At 42.0% G+C, this 19048-nt stretch overlaps 1 protein-coding gene across 1 annotated transcript in view; it reads right to left on the bottom strand.

The window, feature by feature from the left end:
- Positions 1 to 18625, bottom strand: part of ANXA13 (annexin A13) — a 56348-nt gene extending 37723 nt beyond the window's left edge. The window contains exons 1-2 of the mRNA XM_004607636.2: positions 18611 to 18625; positions 17208 to 17330 (exon numbers count right to left, since the gene is read on the bottom strand). Of these exons, the coding sequence (XP_004607693.2) occupies positions 17208 to 17330; positions 18611 to 18625 (138 nt within the window). The remainder of the gene's footprint in view (positions 1 to 17207; positions 17331 to 18610) is intronic.
- Between the last annotated feature and the right edge of the window lie 423 nt (positions 18626 to 19048).

Here is a 19048-nt window from a genome sequence, read left to right as displayed (position 1 = left end):
AAGGGTCTGTATCAGGTGCATGGCCACAGGAGGGCAGGCTGACATCTTGAGCCGTGCTCCTTATCTTTCCCACTTTTCTCCAGATTTTAATCTTGTTCCTTCTAATGGCAGGGCATTGGATGCTGGAAAAATTGTGTGATTCTATTATTATTATTCTCTTTAGAGAACAAGAAAATATTCTATTTGGAATTTTCTCCTTGCAGGGGTAACCCTGGCTTATTCTGTCTGGGCAGTGGAGGAGTGGAGAGCAAACTTCTCCAGAAAGTTGGAGGGGCCTTTCTCTGTTCTTTGTTCATTGTTCTATTAGTGTCTCCCCTCTTGCCCCGCCCCTCCCCCCTAACACCCCTGCCCCCCGCCCGCCCAAATCCCCAGCCAGGTGACTTGGGACCCTCAGCTCCAGGTCTTTTTGCCAACCAGGAAATTTATCTTTTGCAAACGGAGACTCCTGAGCATAACCTTACATAAAGTGGGTCTGCAGCAATGTGGATCAGACAATAAATGCAGGGTGCCGGGGACCCCAGCTTGGATGACATGTTTTGTGAGGTTGTAAGTGAATACATAGGTTTTCATATTTGCTTTTGGCCCTAAAGCATATTGACTTTTGTGTTTTTAAAAAGCATTTGCACAGACATTTAGACATTTGAAAAAGACAAGATGGGCTGGGGAGATAGTTCAAAGGACTGTAGCACATGCTTGCCTCTGGGAAGCCCAGGGCACTGAGTGGCTCCCCCAAACACCACCAGGAGTAACCCCCAAGTACAGAGCTGGTCAGGTCTGCCCACTAAACAAAACAAAGGACATTATGTGCTAATAAAAATAACTAGGCAGGTGTGCCTTAAGGCCATATGGATTCAAGTTTGATATAGTTCTGTCCCTTTTCAGCCATGTGAACTTGTCGATGAACCTCTAAACCATCACTTGCCATCTGTAAAACGAGACAATGTCTGTTTGGCAGGGGGTGAGGCTCTGTGAGATATAATTCCAAGTGCCCGATATGGACAGTGAAATTGGCAGGTAGATGGGCTGAAGGGAGGGTCTGGCGATGAATTCTTGGGAAGTCATAAAGCCAAGATGGGATTTGAAGAAGCTACTCTGTCACTAGTCTTAAAGTAGCAAAAAGCATTATGGATGAACCCACTTTGTGGACAGAGGTACTGAGGGATGATAAGACTCAAACTGGTGCCAAGCACGGGTCCAGACCAAGGCTGGGCCCCCACCTGCCTCCAAAGCTCTAGGACTTCATCTCTAGAAGCTCCAGCAGGGTTGTGATTAGGACACAAAGTCGTACCACCAAATGTCCTAAGCTCTTTGTTTTGACAATGCCACAACCACGGACTCTTATCTAAGTGGGAAGCCCCACCAAGGGTAGTTTGGTAGAAAAATCTATGAAACCAGCTCTGCAAAGGCCAGAGGGAGGCGTCCCCATTCTGGGGAGTGGCTGGCATCTCTCCTCTAGAGAGTCAGACTCTCATCTCTCCCCTCGGGAGCAGCCTGTGACCTCTCTTGGAGTTTATTCTCTCCTTTTCCTGCCTTATAATCCTTAAATTAAACTGTTTTACTTCACTCTTCATTCCCTCCTGAAATCCTTTTCTATGGGGGAAGTAAATATTCATGAAAAACCTGGGGAAAATTTAGGACTGACTTTTCTTCCCTGCAAAGTTCTCACTCCAGTCTGGAGCCACGGCTGCCCAAGAAATAGGGTGGCAGGGATCATTTCCCAGGCTGGGTAAAGCAAATGAAGCCCAGGTGTGGTTTTGACAGCTGCCTCGTTGGGTGGATGAGACATGAGGTCTGTAAACTTTCCCCTGGTGACCAAGGTGGGTAAAGAGAAGAAAGCATAGGCCCCCTTCTCAAGGCTGCTGTTTCCTCTCCCCACACCATCTAAGTCACCTGCAACAGAGAGGAACCACAGAATTCTTATCCTCTCCATGTGAGTATAGAGCATTTCTTGGCTATTTGTCTTGTAAATATTGAGATTTTTAAAAAATTGTTTATATTTGGATTTGTCAAGTCTGGAAGATATCTCTGCCTTCTACTCTTGACAAATATATATTTGATTTGGAATTCAAGTTATCCACATAATTATATAAATTTATATTTGTATCACATAATATAAAATTTCATGGTATAATATATTAGTTTACTTATATGTATTTATATAAATTTTATATTATGTATAAAGTGACATATGACATATTGCTTATGTATTACTAAGCAAAACTGATATGTATATGCAATATTTCAAATGGCACCATGCTTGTCGTGGGTGTGAAGTGAAGCTATATTGTCAGGTTTGAGACTTTGGCTGTCTTGTCTCAGTAGTTCTAATTACCAGCTTAGCTGTATGGCCTTGGGCAAGCTCTGCAACCTCTCTGCTGGAGTGTCCTCTCCGTACAGCGGGAATAACCATAGTTCTTAACTGTACGTCTCTTGTGAGAATTTTAATGAAATAATGTATACAAAGCATCTAAAAGGAAATCTAATATTTGTCGAGGACAGATTAATAATTCATTCACAGATTTCAATGCTTTCCTGCTTGAGGGGATCTCACTTTGAGGGTTTTTGTTGATCACTTATGACTCTGATCTGGAGGTTTAGGTGTGCATTTCAAATAGGGCAGAAAAGTTGCTTTAAAAATCAGGTTGAGAGAGAGAGAGAGAGAGAGAAGAAAAGTGTCGGCTATAGAGACAGGCTGCATGGGCGGGCGAAGGGAGGGAAACGGGATATTGGTGGTAGAAAGTGTGCACTGGTGAGGGGATAGGTTTTGGAACATTTTATAACTGAGACTCAATCATGAACAACTTTACAGCCGTGTATCTCATGGTTGATTCAATTTTAAAAAATCAGGTTGAAAAGGTTGGTAACTTGGGGTGCCACCCCACATCACATCACATTTTGTCAACTCTAAGTGTGATAATTTGACAAGTGTGATTTTACACCTTGAAGCCGTGAGGTTCTCACTGCCATTACCAGCCCTAAGGAAGGACTTGTAATAGTGCTAATAGGTCAGGCTCAGAATGGAAACAAATACTATTCACTCTCCAGGAGGCAAGACTGCCTGATGCATGAATAATCTGGCAATGTAACATTCCTAGTTCTTAATCCTTTCTAATTCCTCTACATGTCACTATGCCTTTATATTCCTACATCTAAAATAAAGAAAGAGGAATAACACATTTTGCCGAAGAGGCACAGAAAAGGAGGCAGTGTCTCCTGGCAGAAAGCATCAAGATAATTACTTGGTAAAAGGACTCAGGAATAAGACAAGCAAGGAGGAAGATTCTTCATCTAGTACCGATTCCCTTATATCCACAATACACACACAAACACACACCCACACACACACACACACACACACACACACACACACACACACACACACACAGGACCACCTGTCCCAAAGGCTTCTGTTTCAGTAAGGAGAGCTTGACTTTTATGGTGAAAAGGGCTCTGCAGGAGAAATGTGAGCTGAGGGATAAAGTTTGCAAATTGGTTGTTTCGTATGTTATATAGTAACCAGGGCTTTCCAGGACCCAACCTTAAGTACACTCATATTGAGCACATACCTACTTGTTAGTCTTGGTAACCTGATCTTCTGTTCAGAGTAGGGGAAAATACACTGTCCCAGGGCCGTCATGCAGGTTAATTAAAAAGCAACAGGCAGCAAGCAAGAGAGAGTCACTTCTGAATGTTTTCTTTCTCCCCCTCCTCCTTTCTTTTTCCCTTTCTTCATTCATCTATCTTCTCTTTCCCTTCCTACCCTCTCTCCCTTCCTTCAACAGACAGGCATTACAAATCTTGTATGGAAAGTTCTACCCCAGGGAAGGGGACTCAATGATCATTGAAATACAGTACTTGTCATGGAAGAACGTAGCATGAAAACCCATCGGTGCAATTGTATTATTATATGGTAGCATTATTTTTTGTCAATTACACACATGATGTTCTTTGAGGCTTTATATATACATACATATAGGTTCAAATTATTTATATATTCCATAGTATGTTCCAATGTTGTCTAATGTAAATATGGAGAAATGAAAAATCTAAATGTCACAAGACAAAAGCTGTAATTTCACCATGATATGGTAGCATTATGCTGTTTTGTCTATAACAAATATGACCTTATATTGTGTGCTGAAAGTAGATAAAGGACCAAACGTGATGGTCTCTCATTATCTGTATTGCAAACCATAATACCCATTAGTAGAGAGAGAGAGAGTAAGAGGGAAATTGTCTGCAATAGAAGCAAGGAAGGAGTGTAGCCTGGGGGGCCGGGGGAAGGGGTACTGGGGACATTGATGGTGGAAAATGTACATGGGTGGAGGATGGGTGATGGGTGTTAGATCATTGTCTGAAAATCAAACATGAAAGCTTTGTAACCATAGCTCACGGTGATTCAATTAAACAAAGCAAATATGATCTTAATGGGACATTGTGATATAAGGATTCCAGATCAAATTCACATTATGTAGATACATGGAAAATATATAGCTTTGGGGGCTAGAGCGATAGCACAGCGGGTAGGGCATTTGTCTTTACGCAGCCCATCTGGGTTCGATTTCCAGCGTCCCATATGGTTCCCTGAGCACCGCCAGGACTAATTCCTGAGTGCAGAGTCATGAGTAACCCCTGTGCATTGCTGGGTGTGGCCCAAAAAGCCTATATATATGTATATATATACATGTATGTGTATATATATATAGCATCATGTAGAAAATGTAACTATTACACACATAAAATTCATAATTGCTTTATGATACTGTGTTATAAGCACATTCAGTACAAATCATTAAAATGAAAGTAAGGAATTTTTATATAGATGAGTTGAAACGTGTGCTGGTTATTGAAAGATGAATTGGGCAGCTGGAGAGATAATGTAGGAGTTAAGGCGGGGAGATAGTACAGGGGTTAAGGAGTTGTTGCCTTGCATGTAGGTAACCCTGATTTGATTCCTGGCGTCACATATAGTCCCCTGAGCATCACTGCCAAATAGCCAGGAGTAGATCTTCCAGGTGTAGTCACAGCACCCACCCCTCCAAAATAGGAAGGGAAATTAGGCAAGCAAAATTATGAAAGGAATCAGAAGGGTGGAGGGGGGAAGGGCAGTGTGGGGAGAGGGGAGCAGAGTGTTCTCAGAGTCTGTTCACATGGGCTTCCTTCGACCCCATCATGGTGCTATTGTAAAACAAACTTGATTGATCTTAGCATAACATAGAAACAAGAATGTCGACTGGGTTTCGGCCACACAGTGCTCAGCTACCCCAGGTCTCATGCTGGTCACAGGACCCCCAGAGCAGATCTCTTCTTAGAGATGGAGCAGCCTCTGTGCTGGAGGGTATTGAGGGTGTTCTGGACACAGGAGCACAGGGCAGCTGCTGGTACGCCCTGGGGCAGATGCACAGAGGAGGTAGGATATTCAGTGTCCTGGGAATAAAAGGGGCATTTGTGAACTCTGAAGCATCAAAGTATAAAGGGAGTGACATTGTGATTGTTTGCTCTTCGCTGTGTAGCTCCTTGGAAGCCCTGATATGCTGCAGTCAGCTCAGTAAATATTTGAAAAAGTGACTAATATTGAGGTTCAGAGTTAGGCGGCCCCCCGGGGAAGTACTGAGGACAGAGGGCAGAGGGCTTGCCTGCTGATGTAAAGAGAGCTGCTGTTTGCGCTGGCATGAAATCAGAAGACCGAGGAGATTACAAAGGAGGGTCAGGAATAGAACCAGGCATTTGAGGTTGGGCTCTCTGTGTAAAAGCCCCACACGAACAGGGAGGAGGTGGTGCAAGAGAGAACCTCAGACAGGGCTGCATCCGCCTTGCTAGAAGCTACGCCACCAGTGCTGCTAGTTAGTTGATGGTGTTTCCAGCCAGGCTTGGGTTCAAAGGATCTTGTATAGATGTTGTAATCATTATAGTAGGGGAAACCAAATCCAATTAGGTTAGGAGACTTTTGGTTGATCAGAAAGTCCCTCCTCACCTTTCGATATCTACCCCAGAACCTGGTATGATGTACTTTGTCTCATCTTTCTAAGTCTCTTTGTCCCTATCGGATGATCTGATTAGAACAGTCCCACACCTTGTGGGATTCTGTAAGAATATGTATCAAATGGGCGGGGCAGGATGCTTGGCATGTGGCAAGCGCTCCATGGCTCAGGGTTATTGCTACTTTATTCCAACTGAGCTTGATCAGTCAAATACAAAATGAACCCCTGACATGGTACCTTGTAAATAATGGATTGCACAATTTGTTAGAAATCGAATGTCATTTTGTATGTCTACGTTGGTAGTGGCAGAGGCTAAGTGTTTAAGAGGAGTTTATGGGAGAAACATTAAAAATTGTGAATAGAAAATGATAAAGCCCGTAGCATATACCAGATATTTGTCAAAACTATTTACATATAATAACTCATTCAATCCTCATATAGACTATGACATAGGTATTATTAACTTCTATTTAGCAGATGAGCAAACCAAGACAAGAAAGGCTATGCTTTGAGAACCTAAGAGTCTTCAACTGGTAAGTAATGAAATCCAAACTGATACAATTTGGATCCAGAAATTCTGTTATTGAAGTCTTGTGAAGTGATTCTTTTTGTACCTGTAAGAATGACTTTTTTCATTGACTTCCAATTTGTAAAAATTTTAATAGCAGGCATCAGAGAGATAATACAGTGCTTAAGGCCTTGCATATGCTGACTTGATTTTATCCCTAGGACCACATATAGCCCCCCAACTGCCTCCAGGAGTGATTCTTTTTTTTTAAATTTTTTAATTTTTATAATGAATCACCGTGAGGTACAGTTACAGACTTACAAACATTCGTGCTGATGTTTCAGTCATACAACGATCGAGTACCCATCCCTCCATCAGTGCCCATTCTCCACCACCAGTGTTCCCAATATCCCCACCCCCACCCCCACCCCATCCCCCCATCCCTCCCGCCTCCCCGCCTCTGTGGCAGGCGCATTCCCTTTTACTGTCTCTCTCTTTTAGGGTGTTGTGGTCTGCAATGCAAGTATTGAATGGCCATCATGTTCGGTCTATAGTCTACTTTCGGCATGCATCTCTCCAGGAGTGATTCTTAAGCACAGAGGTAGGAGTAGGCTCTGACTACTGCTGAGTATGACCCCCAAATCAAACACAAACCAACTGAATAAAAAACAAAACAACCGTCGGGGCTGGAGAGATAGCACAGCGGGTAGGGCGTTTGCCTTGCACGCGGCCGACCCGGGTTCAAATCCCAGCATCCCATATGGTCCCCTGAGCACGGCCAGGGGTAATTCCTGAGTGCAGAGCCAGGAGTAACCCCTGTGCATCGCCAGGTGTGACCCAAAAAGCCAAAAAAATTAATTAAATAAATAAAATAAAATAAAATAAAAAATTAAAAAAAAATAAAAATAAAATTAAAAAAAAAAAAACCGAAAACAAACAAAAAAATATTGACAGGAAAACTTACTACAACTTTTAGAATGTTGGTCTTTCACAGAAACAGCTGAAATCTGTAACTTATTCATGACTGAGGGACTCAGGGACCCTTTATAGAGTTATCAGATCATAAATGTTCATGGTGATGAGACAATAGAAAGTAGAATGAAAATCAAGACCAGTCGCCAAGGATATGGCAGCCACCTCCCCGAGGGCAAAATGCATAGCAGGAATTTTATTGCCAAACTCTGCTTCCAATACAGTCAAATGGAATCACGATTTTCTGCTTCTCTTTTGTCAGCTGGGACGAGTGCCAACTGGACATACGTACGATGAAATAAGACAATGTGCTTCATTGCAATGCTGCTGGCAGTTACCAAGATATATTGGTTGGCCAACTATCTAAGTGTCACAGATAAGAGAACTAAGAACAATGCAATGGATTCTTATGCAGCATTGAGAGAAAAGGGAAATCCTGTTATTTCCAACAACATTGATGAACCTTGAAGGCTTTTAGGCTTAGGAAAACAAATCAGAGAAAGATATTATAGGATCTTACTCACATGTGGTATCTAAATAAGCAGAATGCAGGGGACCAAGATGGTCAGTGGCAAAAATACCTGTCTTGTAAACCTTGAGTTCTGCACCCTGGAGCTGCCCACTTGGGCTGAGCTCTGCTGTCTGGAATCCCTGGCACCAAAGCAGAGGGTCTGATCTCAATACTTACAGCCATATATACGTGGGGGCACAAACTAAAGTGTGTGTCTCCCAGGGATTAAAAAAAATCTGAGTGTGACCACTGGTGAGTAGGCACAAGTGTGTGTGTGTGGGGGGGGTTGTCATTGTAGTGACAGCAATAATAACAAAGAGTCAACTGACAAGAAATTTAAAGAATAAGCTGAACTCGTCAAAGCAGAGGCTAGAATGGTGCTTATTAGGGATTGGGGGGGTTCAGGGGGGTGGGAAAAAGTGAGAGATGCTGGTCAAAGTGCATAAACTTTCAGTCATGAAAAAAATAAGTTCTGGGCATCTAATGTACAGCATAGCAATTATTAATAATACAGGGGGCTGGAGTGATAGTACAATGAGTAGGGCATTTGCTTTGCTTGTGGCCATCCCAGGTTTGATCCCCGGCATTCCATATGGTCCCCTGAGTACTGCCAGGAGAAATCACTGGTGCAGAGCCAGGAGTAAGCTCTGAGCACTCCCGTATAGGGCCCCCAAACAAATACAGAGTTATACGCAGAGCAGTTCCCAAGAAAGCAAATCTTAAATATCGTCATCATAAAAAAATAAAAAAATAAACAGAAGAAATAGTAATTGCATGCTAATCCTGCAGTGAAAATTATTTTGTAAGATGTGTGTTTTGAATCAACACTTGAACATCTTAAACTTATACAATGTTCCATTCAAGGTCATCTTCCCCACACCTATCACAATGCCTGACATCGATATTTTAGGCTCTTGGAAAAAGTTTACATGCGGAAGCTTATTTGAAATGGTGGAGTAGCTCTTCCCCGCAGAACTGTGGCCTTTCTATTCCAGGGAAGAGGGTCTTCTCTTTTTGTCTATCCCAGAATACATAGTACCCACCCTTTCCTCTTTGCATCCAGCCCTTACTCTGGTTTATATTAATGTCAGGGGTCATTGGCAATAGTGGGGGCAGAGGAGGAGGAAAAACACATATTCAGTTCAGGATATGAAGCTGAGAGTGGTACCAAACCTTCTAGAGTGTTGAAGCAGAGAGAGTAGAGGGACAGAATACTTAACCAGGGGTGTCTGGGTGACATCATCCAGGCCTCCCTGGGAGGGACAACAGGAAATGCTAGTGACAAGGGAGACCTGAGTCTTGAAGAGGAGTGGTGAGGGGGCAAGTAGGGACTTAATAGAGTTTGGTTCCTTGGAATTGTGGCTTAGGGTAGAAATAATGGGCTCTGGAGAAAATGGCCTGCAGGAATCAGAGATCCAGAGCTTCTCAATCCTGCGTGCATATCAGAATCATCCAAATGACTGAGTCTCATTAAGTCAGAATCAATGATACAGAGACATTTCCTCGATCTAATTATTTAATTTATTTGGTGGGAGAGGGGGTGGGCTCACAGCAGGTGATGTTCAAGGGCTACTCTCAGATCTTTATTTAGAATTGCTACTAGAAGTGGTCAGGGAACTATGTGGTTCTGGGGATCAAGCCAGGGTCAGGTGCATGCAAGGCAAGAACCTTACCCCTGTGCTATCCCTCCAGCCTGATATGTAGATTTAAAACTCTCAAGGTAATTGTAACATGCATCCAGAGCTACAGACCATTGTTTGAATGATACACTTCTCCATTGATATCCCAACAAATCAGAAAGACAACTCAAAAATGTACTGAGGATATCTGTGAGTTAGAGAAGAGCTAAACAGATTGATTCAGAATAGTTTCAGGCAATATCCTTCCTTGCAGCTACTGCAGCTTATCAAGTGGAGAAACCAGTCGCTCAATATTCTTGTTGCTGGGTTCCAGGGGAGCCCTTTCCATCTACAGATTGTTTAGGAAGCTAGAGACCTCTCAAGATTGCTAAACTTCTGATATCCACTTAACTGCTGTGTTGGAGCAATGAAAGTGAACTTGGAGGATTGAGTGGGTACTAGGCCATGGCCACTATTTCTTAACTGTGAAAAGAACCATGCCTCAAAGAATTGTGAAAGATAAAGCACTTTTCTCATTAGAAAAGAATGATCCATTTCCTTCATCTATTGCCAAAGGCTGTTTTTGTACTTTTCTCCCACATTCAATGAGACTGTGACTTGGGATTCATTGAATGCAGGCCAGTAAACCAACAAAAGGTGAGTGTGCTCGGAGACCCTCAACAGTTGGCGATGAGTAGGCAGATGGAATTGGGAAGGCAACACTGGAGATGGACCAGGCTATTAGAACTTGGCAGGGGACTGAGCTGGAGGGAAGAACCAACAGTATGTGAACAAGTTCTGATATGCTGGAAAGGAAACAATGAATATGAAATAGATTTGCTCGGAGCAAATTTATGTCTCAATCAGAAGCAAAACAATGAATGGCATTCTTTTTGGTGGGATAAGAATTTAAATATGCATTGAATACAAGTCTCTTTATTCTTTTCTTAAAATCATGTGTGCATTTAAAACTTCCTCTTAAATGCCATCACAACCACCCAGCCCCCCATAACTGGAGGGGTAAATAATTTTTACTGAGTTTCATTCTGATCTTCAAGGGTTTGTTCTCTTTTATGCCTAGTCCATGTAAGTTGTAGTAATAGTAATAGTAATAGTGGATTAGGAATAGTAATAGTAATGAAAATAGCAGCTATAGAAAAGTAAGAATGATAAAGCAATATTACTCAAGTAAGGCCAACATTGGCCCTATGACAACAGTGTGAGAGGGGTAGTATCATTCAAGCTACTCAAAATTTGTTCCAGAAAGTATACATATAGATGTTTAGAAAGAGACTCTTTTCTTCAAGTTGTGAGTTTGGTGCTGGCGAGACTATGGAACTTGATGACCCCTGAGTTGTTATCTGCAGCCGTACCTCCTCCTCACAGATGCGTTTTCTTCCTGTACTATTTGAGAAGAAATGCTCATTAAAATAAAAGGAATGGAATGGGGCTGAGTGGAGGGAGACACTATTCTAGGGATTAATGATGATCTCCCCCTTTGCTTTGCTGGTGGCTGATCCATAGATGGCCTTTTAACTAATTCCTCCAATGTGACTGGAAGGAAAACCTGCTTGACGTTTTCCAGAAAGATTTCCCATGCTGATAGGGGAGATTCTCACTTTTCTCTCCCTCCCTTTCCTTCTTGCATGTGACCCTACTGTGTGAGATGTGTAACTTTTGCGCAAGAAGTTATCTTGCACCTAGGAGAGGGGACACTGCCAGAATATTGAAGGTGGATAAGTGGAAAGATCGACACAGCCAGGGTCCTTAATGACATGACTGAATTGCTAAGCTGGCAATGAGATCCCTTCCTTTCTAGCTTCCTATCAGAGTTAATAATGAAATGTCTGACAGGAGAGAGAGTGCAGTAGGTAAGGTGCTTGTCTATCACTCAGCTAAGCCAGGTTCAATCCCTGGCACCAGATCCTCTGAGCACCTCCAGGAGTGAAGCCTGAAGTCAGAGCCAGAAGTACACCCTGAGCGCTGCTGGGTGTGGCCCCAACTACCGCCCCCGCCCCCCTCCCGAAAATGTGTCTTATTTAAATCACTGTTCTTAGAACATCTGCTACTTGCAAGTAAATACATACAAACTTATAACCAAAGCAAACAATAACAATTGAAAATTAATTTCCCCAAGTTATTTGAAGCCCAAGTTGTCTAAAATTGTTGAGTTTCAGATCCTGTTCCCTGCTCAGCGTGGACCCAAGTGTATCAGAGATCTCCAAAACTCAGAACTAAATTCATTCTTTCACCTTGCACACCTTCATCTGTGTTTGCCCCAAGATGTATTACTATCCACATGAACACAAAAATGGGTGCCCAGAAATCAGTTGGTCCATGTCCTTGTTCTCCTATATCCTCATGCAAGGAGTCATGGCCGCTGGACCCTCCACTCTCTTCTCTGTCTAGTTCCATTGTCACTGTTTGGAGGCACAAGCTCATCATCTCTCTCTAGGGATATTATAAGCAAGAGCTTTACTTGCCTTTATCATTTTCTCAAAACCTTTCTCCACTAGTTGCCAGCATGGTCCATCCAAAGCTCAACCTTGACTCTATCAATCCCTTCTCTGAGATCCTTTAAGTCTTTCCAACTGCGCTAAGGAAATGGTGTTCAAAGTGGGGTCCGTGGACCAGCAGCATCAATAAGCCTGGGAAACTGGTCAAAACTGCAGCTTCTTGGTTCTCTGTGTGTCTGCTGAATGAAACACTGGGTGGGGCCCAGCTTTGTTCAAACCCTTTGGAGTGTCCCAACCCTTTGGATTACATGAAATCTGATGTGCAATGTCTTAAATCCACTGCAAGCCTAAGGGTCATCAAACACAATTTCCTTGGCATAGTGGGTTGAAAGTTATTTCCCACAATTCACATCTACTCAGATCCCCAGAATCTGAACTTATTTGGAAATAGGGTCTTCCAGGTGTCAAGTGGCACATGATGTGGCATGCTTGATAGAGCGGAGGTTCAAATCTCATGGGCCCTCATTTTCTCAAGATAATGTACAGTATAATATATACTTACTTACTAAATGTCAGTCATTTGTGTCATTGCCAAAGGCCTTAACAAGTTGACACCAGCTTATGCCACTGGCGGCTCAGCCTTGAATGTGGTCTTATTAACACAAATTGCATGAGTGGCATCAATGTGTTAGTCTAGCTATGCCATCATGGCCAGAAGAAACAGGGCAAGACAAGTCAGCAAGAGCCAGGTCACCCTTGCTGGGCCACTCCCTCACGGCACTGGCACCCGTCCACTGAGTCATCTGGCTTCTTTGTCTTCAGAGTGCTTGTGGCATTTACACACTGCTCTTCTTCTGACAGTGTACTTGTCCACGATCGCTATTTTCCACCTCTTTGAAAAGCTCAGCTCTCTATCTACTTGAGATAAGATACCCCTGAATTTCTAATTGGGTGACAGTGTTGAAACTGTCACCTTGCATGGGAGCTTTAAATAAGTAGGCTCGTCTTGGCCGGGGCCAGGTCTGAACAGGAGATGCCTCTTTGTCTCCTCTTCTGCTCCCAGCCCGGTTCTAAAGGACCCTCTTTCTGGGACGAAAGCTTTGCTGATAACAGAGGAAGGGCTGCATGTTCTACCCGAGCATCTTAAACAGTCCATCATAATTTTACCCCCCACGTCTGTTCTAAAATAAAGTGCTATGATTTATCGTCAGCAAATGTTTGATTCATGTATCTAATTTAATTTAACTCATATAACCATATTATTGGGATTACACATTTTCTTGGGTGAACTGTACAACCCGAACAGATTTATAAATGAAATTAATACAATCACGGTATCACTGTCATACTGTTATTCATTGATATACTTGAGCAGGCGCCAGTAACGTCTCCATTCGTACCAGCCCTGAGATTTTAGCAGTCTCTCCTTACTCATCTTTCCCAATGACTAGAGGCTCTTTCGGGGTCAGGGGAATGAGACCTGTTATTGTTACTGTTTTTGGCATATCGAATACACCACGAGGAGCTTGCCAGGCTCTGCTGTGTGGGCGGGATACTCTTGGTAGCTTGCCGGGCTCTTAGAGAGGTGTATATATATATATATATATGTATATATATATATATTTCCCTCTATGATTTTATGGAAAATGGGTAGGGAGATTGGCATAGCACTCTTAATTCTCTTAATCAAAATGTTTTCTATACCTCAATTTTACCAAGAGTTTTACCATATGGTTATTTTATTTCTTCATTTAATTTTTGGTTTTTGGGTCACACCTGGCAGTGTGACCCAATAACAGACTTTAACCAAAGAATGGCTAGGCGCTTGTCAGAATTCAGATTCTGGGGCTAGAGAGATATTATAAATTACTATCTGCATGCACATGCCTTGCATGCAGTCAACCTGGGGTCAATTCCTGCCATCACATGGTCCCCTGAGGACCTGGAAGTCCCTCCGCAAGGCTGGGATGGCTTGGGTCGTCTCCAGCACTTGAGTAGAACCCAAGCAGCACCACATCATTGGGCCCTTGCATTGAGCTCCATCTGGCAGAGAATCCTTAGGACCACCCCCATCGACTCTCACCCCTTCATGTACAATAAATAAATGAAATGCAGATTCTAATTCAGTAGGTTTGGGTGGACCTAACTGACATTTTGCATATGTCTGCAGGCAACAGAAATGCAGCTTCTTGTCCAGGGACACCACTTTAGGCTGTAATGCCGCTGTACTTAAAACAAGTGCTCTTCAATTTTATGTATATGGCCTGAAGCCTGTTCACATACCTGTCCACAGGACAGCTCTTACAGCCACTATGCAGACCACAGCTCTTACAGCCACTATGCAACCTTTCTGCGCCTGTGAACCAGCACCATTGGGCCAAGTGTTGGAAACATCTTTATCAAACAACCTCCTAGTTCAACAGCCTTAAAAATAAATTTCCAGAAAGCAAGAACTTCTTGAACTGGTGATTATTAGACTTCTCAAGTTGGTGATTATTTCCACATTGAGCCGTGGCTCTCCTCCATTGTGCCACAATGCTGGGCTCAGAACCATAGAGCCACACTCAGACAAAGCAAAACCATCTCAGTGTCGATCGCTACTCTCCAGTGATTCTCTGGGTGAAACAATCCTCGTGGTGAAAGAGACCGAAAGATTCACTAAGTTAAACCTAAGCAGAATTTTATGTTTATGCATAGAGCTCATTGTGGGCCAGCCTCTTCAGGCTAAGCAAACTTTTTGAAACATGTTCGATTGAGCAAATGATCATAACCCAACAGCTCAGATAGTACTGCTCCAAATAGTTACTCACAGACACTAGATCTTCAGGTTAAAAAAGTCATCAATGAGAGCAAAAGAATTGGGGAGTGGGCTGGAGTGATAGCACAGCGGGTAGGGTGTTTGCCTTGCATGTGGCCGACCCGGATTTGATTCCCAGCATCCCATATGGTCCTCTGAGCACCTCCAAAAGTAATTCCTGAGTGCAGAGCCAGGAGTAACCCCTGTGAATCACTGGGTGTGACCCAAAACTTCAAAAAAATTAAAGTAAAAAGAATTGGGGAAAGTATATGCTCTCTCTCTCTGTCTCTCTCTGTCTCTCTCTCTCTGTCTCCCTCTCTCTCTCTCTCTCTCTCTCTCTCTCTCTCACACACACACACACACACACACACACACACACACCATGTGATTTCTAGTTTTCAGAGAATTGCCAGGATTCTAACTTAGTACCTTGAAGAATATAACTTCCTGATCAATATTTTATTAACTAAAGTAAGGTTGGAAAATATTGATCTGTGGATCCTGGTCTGTGGACATATTCTTGGGAAATCAAAAATTTCCTAGAAGACTTTTAAAATAGCATATAATTAACACTGATAACTTAAAATTGGTACAAGACATAGTGGATCATCAGAACGATCAAGTGCTATCATATGCCTATATTTGTCTTCCTATTTACAACTGCATAGATGTTACACCACCATACTTTATTTGTTGCTGGCTGTAAAAGAGTAAAGATTAACACAAAAATTATGCCTGCAGCTGGAAATATAGTACAAAGGGCTAGAATGAATGTTTTGTGTGAGGGTCCCCTGGGATTGATCCCCAGCACTGTATAGTCTGTCAAGCACTTCCAGGAGTGACCTGCTATTACTGAGCTGGCTAAAGCCCCTGAGCACTGGTGGGTATGCACTTTCCCCATAGCCAAGAAAATTATGGCTTTGAGCCAGTAGAATGTCCAACCATATCACAATGGGCCTTACAAGCAGAGGTGTCTCAGCAGGTTGAATAGAAACAGATTAGGAGAAGTCACAGTCCACATCCTAACTTGAGTGTGATGCAACTCAAATGAAACCACATTATAGCAATCAGAACCATTTCTACGTTGAATATAGCCATTTAATCAAGACAGCATTGTTTAGGGCAATGGTTTTCAAACACCAGTGCTGGTCTGCAAATATAAGAAAGACCAAAAACCAATGGTCTGCAACACTAAATCAAAAACATTCACTGGTACATCACTGACTTGTCTGTTAGTATGTTTATTTCATTTATAAATATGTTTGGTTTGTACAGTTCATGGCAGCTCTTAGAGTACAATAGACAAACTATGGAAGCAACCCAACAGTTCAACACAAATGAAAAATTAAGTCATGCTGTTTCAAGCAATTTAGATGGAAGTGGAGGGTATCATGCTGAGAAAAATAGGGCAAACACAGGATGATATCATTCATCTGTAGGGTATAGGAAAGCAAATAAAAGTATGGAAAATATCAATTGATAACCAACCTCGGATACTAGACCTGAGCGCACTAGGTTGGGAAGAGGTAGGAAAATGAATAGGCTGCCAGGTAGTAACACATGAGTGTAAGTGGATGTTCTGGAGCACTAAGGGAAGGTCCCCGTTAGTGAGGCTGTATGTACCCAAACCACAACTCTGATTAACAAATAATGTAATGAGAGTGGGAGGGATGGAATACTGGACTGCAAGTGACAGGGATGTGAGACATGTGGTGGGGATGGGCAGTAGCTTTGGGCTTCAGTACCAGAAACCAGAACCTTATTGTAACCCTGTCATAATAAAACTATAATACTATACACATATATTTTAAAACAACAACTACCAGAACTGCAGTTTTTTCTTTTGTTTTGTATTTTTGTTTATGAGCACTGTAGTTTTCTTTTTCCTTCCTTCCTTCCTTCCTTCCTTCCTTCCTTCCTTCCTTCCTTCCTTCCTTCCTTCCTTCCTTCCTTCCTTCCTTCCTTCCTTTCCTTTCTTTTTTCCTTCCTTCCTATTTTCCTTCCTATTTTCCTTCCTTCCTTCCTTCCTTCCTTCCTTCCTTCCTTCCTTCCTTCCTTCCTTCCTTCCTTCCTTCCTTCCTTTCCTTTCTTTTTTCCTTCCTTCCTATTTTCCTTCCTATTTTCCTTCCTTCCTTCCTTCCTTCCTTCCTTCCTTCCTTCCTTCCTTCCTTCCTTCCTTCCTTCCTTCCTTCTTTCCTTTTTTTTTTGTGTGTAGATTTTCCTGCTTGGTAATAATGCCTGAAAACGACGTTTTCAGGCTGCAAGTTGCCATGGGTCTGAAATGACAAGTCATTGGTAAATTGCAGGGACCAGTGAGAGCTCCTGGTGATACCTGGAAGTTGGAGGAGAAAAACAATGCTTACAGGCTGCTGGGTCTTTGGCTCTCCTCTACCTGCCAGGTGGCCGTGTGGCTGCACGACTGTTGAGGATTGGGTGTCCCCTTTGGGCAGCTTCTGACTGCCTTCAGAGAAGGTGTAAGACTGGCTCTGAGGATTCGAAAAAGAAATACAAAAACATGCTAGACCACTCACAAAAGCCTGTGCTCCATTGGAATTGATTTAAAATATCTTCTTAAGTTGCTAATGTATGTATCAGTGATGATTCTTGGGATCCTCTCTGCATCTATCTGAAATATTTTTAAAGTGGGTTTCTGGGCTGGGAGAGATAGCACAGGAATTAAAGTGCTTCCCTGGCATGCGGCTGATCTCAGATCAACCCTGGCACCTCATATGGTCCCCTGAAGGGCCACTGGAGTGATTCCTGAGCAGAGCCAAGAATAAGCCCTGAGCACAGCCAGGTATGGTTAACCCCTTTCCCTGCCCCTACCCAAAGTGGGGTTCTGTTTCTCAAAAAGATGTTAAGTGAAAGATTAGAGTTTTGGCTATTACAGATGGTGTTTTCCACGAAGGCCTTTTTAAGACACTTGTAAATCTGCAACCATCTGAGTGTGAATTTAATTACTAGCAAAAGAAAAACTCTGATAAACAAAATCATCATTTACAGAAAAAATTAGAGTTGTGTTCTCTCTGTTCCTAGTGTGAACATACAATAAATCATCCTCACCATGGGAAACAACCGTAGGGGTAGTAAAACCTGATTGAAAATAATTATCGCAACAGCTTTCAACATATGTTTTTCAATGGAAAAATAATTAAGATAGAACTTTGACCTGCCTTTTACTTCCTTACTTCCAAACAGTGGGGTCTCTATCAGATTTTAGTCATCAATCATTTATAGACATGCAATTCAGGATAGTCTACACATTTTAGAGGAAAGTCAAATAGTAAGTCCATCCTATGGTTATATTCAAATATCTGATTATTTGGTACAGTTTAGAAATAACATGAATATTTTCCTCCTTAAATCTAAGGGCTATGGGCTGAAGAAATACTTTTGCCATGCTCTACCAATTGCAGTATGCACCTGCCTTCTTCGCAAAACTCTGGTCTTTGCACACATTCAGGTTTTATGCCACTTACAACAAATTAAAAACTACGGTCATACATTCCATAAGTGCATATGAACCACTTGCTCTCTGCTAAACCCACTTAAAGACTTTGTTTCAAACACACCTCCTATGACAGTTGTTTTTAAGAAAGAAGTAAAAAACATATTTCAGATACATTTTTAAAAAGATTGACATATTGTGAAAGACAACAAAATAGAGCAATCCAAATAATTAATTATAAAAGTGTCGGTCATAACTTTGCTATATGCTAAAAAATATTAAGACTTTTCTTGATTCTCCAAGGCAATAAATACTCACATGATGATTGCCCATTTTCGTTTTTCTGAGATAGTTCCTCTGTATTTTATTAAGAGAAGAGTTCAACAGAACAACTTCACAATGTTTTTCCCAGGGTATTATATCTCTTGAGCTTAATAAGTAACTTGGACACTAAATTTGAATATATTGATGGGATAACTAGGGAGTGGCAATAGTTACAAATTAGCTTAAACTAACCAATCTGTCTTATAGTCCATCTTTTAAAAATAATGTATTTATTAAAAATCAAATATAGGCTTTCTAAGTTTAATTACTAATTCACAACTAAGAAGTTAACTTGTATTATTTCTGAATTATTGAGTTTTTCTTTAACTTGGGTATTTATTTAAAACATCTTACCTTGGGTGGAGCGATAGTACAGAAGGTAGATTGCTTACCTTGTATACAGTTGACCTAGTTATTTTTTTGGGGGGGGGC

Source organism: Sorex araneus, chromosome 2 (assembly GCF_027595985.1).
Source record: "Sorex araneus isolate mSorAra2 chromosome 2, mSorAra2.pri, whole genome shotgun sequence".
NCBI lineage: Eukaryota > Metazoa > Chordata > Mammalia > Eulipotyphla > Soricidae > Sorex > Sorex araneus.
Note: the sequence above shows the minus strand (reverse complement) of the source record. Positions and strands in the feature narration are given on the sequence as shown.